This window comes from Orycteropus afer, unplaced genomic scaffold (assembly GCF_000298275.1).
Source record: "Orycteropus afer afer isolate SDZICR_OR568_19922 unplaced genomic scaffold, OryAfe1.0 scaffold00075, whole genome shotgun sequence".
In the NCBI taxonomy this organism is placed as follows: Eukaryota; Metazoa; Chordata; class Mammalia; order Tubulidentata; family Orycteropodidae; genus Orycteropus; species Orycteropus afer.
The window spans coordinates 11,386,096-11,392,412 of NW_006921662.1; the positions used below are offsets into that span (position 1 = coordinate 11,386,096).

Here is a 6,317-nt window from a genome sequence, read left to right on the forward strand (position 1 = left end):
TGGCAATTACCCTTCCGTCTGTCTCTACCTATCACAGCACAATGCTTTCTGCAGGCAACCAATGGGAAAAGAAATCCTAAAACACCCTTCAGCTCCCCATTCCAATAAGCCACTGAGGCTAGCAGGAGCTTTTCCTGACATCCCACCTCAATACCACCAGCTGTAGTGCATACGGGGATCAGCAACACCAATTCTAAAGAAATGAAAGCACTTTCCCCATATCTTTCTATCCTTCCCCTGTTTATTTTCCCTGGAGACTCCACATCTGGGGAGAAATTCTTGGTGTGTCTCCTGCTGGCAAAGACTGGTGTTCTGTGAGTCAAGTGCAGGGGGGTGCAGAGCAGGGCAGCCCAAAGCATCAATGCACAGGGGTGGACTTGTGAGTGCCTGCGGCACTTTCCTTCCTTCCTCAACTCTCCTGGAGCTCTGGAGTGCAAGAGACCTGGAATTTTTTGCCCTGGGTCTGTTGTTAAATAGCTTCCTGGCCTCCCTCCAGTCCTCAGATTTGTAAACAGTGGGATGTGGACGTGATTGGTGGATTTCAAACCATTTTTAGCAATAAAACTTTTTTTTTTTCCCCCTAAATGAATTCTTTGGCTAAACCTCAAAATATAAAACAGATTAAAAACAGAGCTGCTCAAATTGACTCAGGAGTGGGTTAGGGGTGCCCCAGGCCATGTACTCAGTCTCCTCCCTGAGGGAGGGGAACTCCACAGACACTGGGGCCTCTATGGGGACACAGTTTGAAAACTGCATTAGGGATTTCTAAGGACTCTTCCAGATTCAGCACCCCGGGGCCTTATGATTCAGATAGCCTAGCATTCCTCTTATAAAGATAGGGATGATTTTCTCATGCTATAAACAGGAAAACAGAGTCAGAAAGGTTAATGGTCTTCTCCAACAAGCCCCAGGCTCCTGACTCAAAGCTCAGTGTCCCTCCTACCAGCATGGTTCAACCTCTCCAGAGCAGGCTTAATACACTGAGGGCTGGCCTTAGGATCTCTGAGGATCCAGAGCCTTAGCCCTTGTTACTCCCTTACCCCCTGTGTACAAGTAAATAGGACATGCTTCTACATGTCCCTAAGCTCTGTCCTAGAGTCAGTCTGGCCAACCCTAGCTGCCAAGACAAAGCATCCAATTATTGAGACCCAGCAGGCTAATGTCTCCTATATCTCCTCCTGCAGGTGAGTCATCTGGACCATGAGGTCATTCCTTTGCTGGCTCCTGCCACTTCTCATCTTGGCATCAGTGACTCAAGGCCAGCCAACAAGGCGACCAAAACCCAGGCCCAGGCCCAGGCCCAGGCCCAGGCCCAGGCCCATGCCCAGACCCACCTTTCCTCAGCCCCATGAGCCCTCAGAGCCTACAGACCTGCCTCCTCCCCTCCCACCAGGTCCTCCATCTATCTTCCATGACTGTCCCCGAGAATGCTACTGCCCCTATGATTTCCCATCTGCGCTCTACTGTGATAGCCGCAACCTGCGCAAGGTCCCCGTCATCCCATCCCGCATCCATTACCTCTATCTCCAGAACAATTTCATCTCTGAGCTCCCACTGGAGTCCTTCAAGAATGCCACAGGCCTGAGGTGGATCAACCTGGACAACAACCGGATTCGCAAGGTGGACCAGAAGGTGTTGGAGAGTCTGCCCAGCCTGGTTTTCCTTTACATGGAGAAGAACCAGCTGGAAGAGGTCCCCTCGTCCCTGCCTAAGAATCTGGAGCAGCTGAGGCTAAGCCAAAACCAAATATTCAAAATCCCACCTGGGGTCTTCAGCAAGCTGGAGAATCTGCTGCTGTTGGATCTTCAACATAACAATTTGACTGATAGTGTCTTGAAGCCGGACACCTTCAAGGGCCTCAAGAACCTCATGCAGCTCAACCTGGCCCACAACATCCTAAGAAAGATGCCACCCAAGGTGCCCACGGCCATTCACCAGCTCTTTCTGGACAGCAACAGGATCGAGACCATCCCTAATGGCTACTTCAAGGGCTTCCCCAACCTTGCTTTCATCCGGCTTAACTACAACAAGCTATCAGACCGAGGACTCCCCAAGAACTCTTTTAACATTTCCAACCTGCTGGTGCTCCACTTGTCACACAACAAGATCAGCAATGTGCCTGCCATCAGCAACAAGCTAGAGCACCTTTACCTGAACAACAATTCCATTGAGAGTAAGTGGGGTTGGGCTGGGGTGGGGCCACAGGGAGGAAGGATGGAGCCTTATTGCCTCACCTATCTCAGGAGCTTTAGGAGGTCTGGTAGCGTAGTGCCTGAGGCATCTGATTGCTAACCAGAAAGCTGGGGGTTCAAACCCACCACCCACTCCTGGGATGGACGGAAGGTTGGGTGATCTACTTCCATAGTGATGTCACCTTGGAAAACCAAGGAGGGGTCACTATGAGTCAGGTCCAACTCCACAGCACGTAACAACAACAACAACATCTCAGGAGCTTCAGGGTGGGATGATGCAGAAAGCATCCTCCTTGGTGATAGACTGTTGTTCAAGTCTTGGGCATACCACTTACTATCTGTGTGACCTTGAAAAGATCTTTGACCTCTCTCAGAAGTTTCCTGACATATATAATAAGAATGGTAATAATGCCTTCTGTTACAAAGTTGATGTGAGGACTTAACAGTTTAACATGGAAAGTGCCTTAAATACCATATCAGTATCAGTTGTCATCAAGTAAATTTCAGCTGATGGCAACCCCATGTGTGTCAGAGTAGAGCTGTTCCATCGAATTTTCAATGGCTGGTTTTTCAGAAGTAGATTGCCAGGTTTTTCTTCCAAGGCACCTCTGGGTGGACTTAATCCTCCAACCTTTCAGTTAAGCCCAATACTTCACCACTTACTCCATATCAGGACTCCTATGCTTGGCAGGTAACCAGTAATAGAAGAATATTCCCTTCTTTGCCATTCAGATCTATTGTTGTTGTTGTTGTTATGTGCTGTCGAGTCGGAACCGACTCAGCGGTGACTCCTTGGGTTTCCAAAGCAGTATCACTATGGAAGTAGATTGCCCAACCTTCCTTCCAAGGAGTGGCTGGTGGGTTTGAACCGCCAGCCTTCTGGTTAGCAATCAAGTACTTTAGGCACTATGCTACCAGACTTTCTTTTCAGATCTATTAGTTGAGTACATATGGAATATACACCTGGACATTCTCCTAATAGCAGAGCGAGACATTTAAATATCTACTTGAAACATCCTGGGCTTGCTTGTTGCAAAGGTGGCAACTGTGAGAGGACACTTCTTCCCAGACTGGCTCTAGGTTTTAAAGCATCTGTACACGGTATATCCAGAGTGGCAGCTGTCTAGTCAGGGCATGGAAATGGTAAAAATGTGGCAGTCAGAAAAAAAAAAAATCTGTATGCCAGTGCTTACTGAATCTGTCTGAAACACTGGGATATTTAGTTCCATAAGCCAGTGTGTTTAAGGGAGAGGTTGCCTGAGCTATGTTTGCAGGGCCCTGGGCTTGCGGTATGAATTGCAGCCCAGGAAGGAGAGGAGGCTGGGAGTGAGGATCTGCTACAATCCAAAGTGTCAGCTCTGAGCACAGCATCGGCAAAAGAGTTTAGAAATTGAAGAAAGGGAATGTTATCTGGTCTTTGAACAAAATCAGATTCCATCCACGCAAGGAATTCAACAGCTAAAAGGAAGGAGGGAACAACCCCTAAAACAAATTAGGAATTCTTAGTTTCCAAGCCAAAGAGAGAAAGAGATAGTTGGAGGTTCTGCAATTATAAAACAAATGGATGGGAAAACAAACCTTTTGATGGATCTGAGATAATTATAAGTGGGAGAGGATTTCTTTAAATTCAATTTTCTTTAAATCCTAAGAGAAAGGAGCTCTGGTAGCATACATAGTAAGGCACTTGAGTGCTAACCAGCAGGCTGGCGGTTCAAACCCACCAGCCACTCCTCGGAAGGAAGGTTGGGCAACCTACTTCCGTAGTGATACTGCCTCGGAAACCCAAGGAGGGGTCGCTATGAGTCGGGTCCAACTCGACGGCACATAACAACAACAAAACAACAAGAGAAAGACATTCAGGAAAAGAGAGAAACTGCCTAATTTTACCCTGCAGGTAGTAAACTGATAGAACACATTGCTCCTGGAAGCTGTGTGGGCTGGAACTATAGACAGAAAAGATGTCTTGATTTGCACGTGGCTGAGAGGTCTCTAGCAGACTGTAGCTGACCAGGCTGCTCTGGAGACTGGGGACATCTCCAGCCTTCTCAGGTGGAAGTCAGAAGAACACCTCCCTTACCCCCACATGCCTACCCACACTCAGATTGTCTCCTATGTCATGGACAGTGGGATGGGCTGAATGGAGCGTAAATCAGTGTGATGAGTATCTTCCTAGCAATGATCATAATGCCACAATCTGCTGTCCTTTACAGTTTGCAAAATGCCTTCACCAACATTCTCTCATCTGATGTGAGTGCAGGTATCATCCCACCAGCTCACATACTTGGGAATAGAATATCAGGGTGGTAAGGCAACAGCCCAAACTCTTGAAGCCCATAAGAGGAAAATCTAGAACTAGGGTACAAGACTTCTGTTTTTGATGTCAGGGCTCTTTCTGCTACTCCAATGATGAAGACAAGGCATGGGTGGTGCAGTGGCAGAATTCTTGCCTTCTTGTAGGAGACTCTCATTCGATTCCTGACCAATGAACTTTACATGCATCCACCTCAATGGTGGATTTCCTGTTGCTATGATGCTGAATAGGTTTCATCAGGGCTTCCAGACAAAGACCCTAGAGTTCTGCTTCCAAAAATCAGCGAATGAACACCCTTTGGATCATAACAGTCAGATCTACAATTGATCATGGGGTGACACATGACCTGGCAGTGTTTTGATGATAAATAAGGCAAGATTTAGGGAGTAAAAGTTTTACTAAGAGCAGTATCTGGCCCTAGCTTGTATCATCTAAGAGGTAAAGAAGAAAAAAGAACTGCAGGTCCATAGACACACAATCAATAGGCATGTTGTGTCCCTGGGCCTCTGTATGACCACCCCAATATCCTTTCCTCTTCCTGTCATTCCTATTTTAATTAAAATCCAAGTCACAGAGAAATCTCCAGACTGACTGTCGTATCCACCTCCTAGCTTCAAATCTCACCCCATCCATTTTTTTTTCTCCACACTGTAGCTAGATTGATCTTGCTATGGTATCAACCTGATCTTATCTTCTCCTGCTTGACACCATTCCACAGTCTAGAGATCAAAGTGAAATATTGGAAAGCATACCAAGCTTTGGCCACAACTTCCTTTCCAGCTTCCTCTCCCTATTGCATCACATTGTACTCCAGATTCTGCCATGAGCTTCTTTTCTTTTTATCTCCACAACTTCATGAAACAGGCCCCTCTATCATGACACCACTCCACCTGTTGTAATCCCACCTATCCTTAAAGGCCCAGCTCAAAGTTTACTTCCTTCATGATTCTCCTCATTGACTTTCCAATAAAAAGCATTGTTGATCAATTCCAACTTTATTCATTTTACAAATGAGTAACCTGAGCTGTTAGGTAAGTTACCAGTCCATGGTCACTTGGAGGGGCCTTGAAGGAGCATCTTATCTACCCCTTTGGTTTACAGAGGTGGGAGCTGAGAGCAAGGCAAGGCTATACGGTAAAATGGGAACAAACTATCCTCAACTGGAGTCCCAGAGATTCTCCTTTGTACTCACTTGTGTTAAGAATCAGTCCCCAGGTCCAGACAGGAGAAGCTCTGCTCTCCTTACTCTCAGTTGCCCATCCCCTTTTCCTGCCTCATCCTTTGCCTCCAGCCCCATTCTGTCCTGACTAGCCCACTCTCTTGTTGACCTCTCCCCTTCTTCTCCACAGAAATCAACGGGACTCAGATTTGCCCCAACAACATAGTGGCCTTCCACGACTTCTCCTCAGACCTGGAGAATGTGCCACACCTGCGCTACCTGCGGTTGGATGGGAACTACCTGAAGCCACCCATCCCACTGGACCTTATGATGTGTTTCCGCCTCCTGCAGTCTGTGATCATCTAGGCCCTTACTCTGCCCCTGCATCTCCTTTGGATCAGACTTGAATGTTGGTGGCTCAGACACCTGTGCCCACCACCAGCTCTCTTCAGCTCCCTTTCTTGCTCCTAGCTTTGCCTTTCTTACCCACCTTTCTGAGGCAGGCAAAAGCCATACACTCTGTTGTTCCCCACAGTCTTTGGAATGAGACTTCCAAGGGCTTGATTTGGTTCTACCCAATTCAAAACTTCTGGCCTTATATGGTCTCTCTTTGCCCCAGAAGCCTAAATGTGTGTCTAAAGACTTCAGGTCCCCT

The 6,317-nt window shown here is 47.2% G+C and overlaps 1 protein-coding gene across 1 annotated transcript; it reads left to right on the forward strand.

Annotated features, from left to right (window-relative positions):
* The first annotated feature begins 1,200 nt into the window (after positions 1–1,200).
* LOC103197266 (proline and arginine rich end leucine rich repeat protein) lies at positions 1,201–6,028 on the forward strand. Its single transcript, XM_007941163.1, has 2 exons — positions 1,201–2,173; positions 5,853–6,028. The coding sequence occupies exons 1-2, from the start codon at positions 1,201–1,203 to the stop codon at positions 6,026–6,028; spliced, it is 1,149 nt and encodes a 382-aa protein (XP_007939354.1).
* Positions 6,029–6,317: the final 289 nt, after the last annotated feature.

Coding starts and splice junctions, on each gene's coding strand:
- LOC103197266 (XM_007941163.1), top strand. CDS start 1,201: ATGAGGTCATTCCTTTGCTGGCTCCTGCCACTTCTCATCTTGGCATCA. Junction 2,174..5,852: donor GAACAACAATTCCATTGAGA/GTAAGTGGGGTT, acceptor TCTTCTCCACAG/AAATCAACGGGACTCAGATT.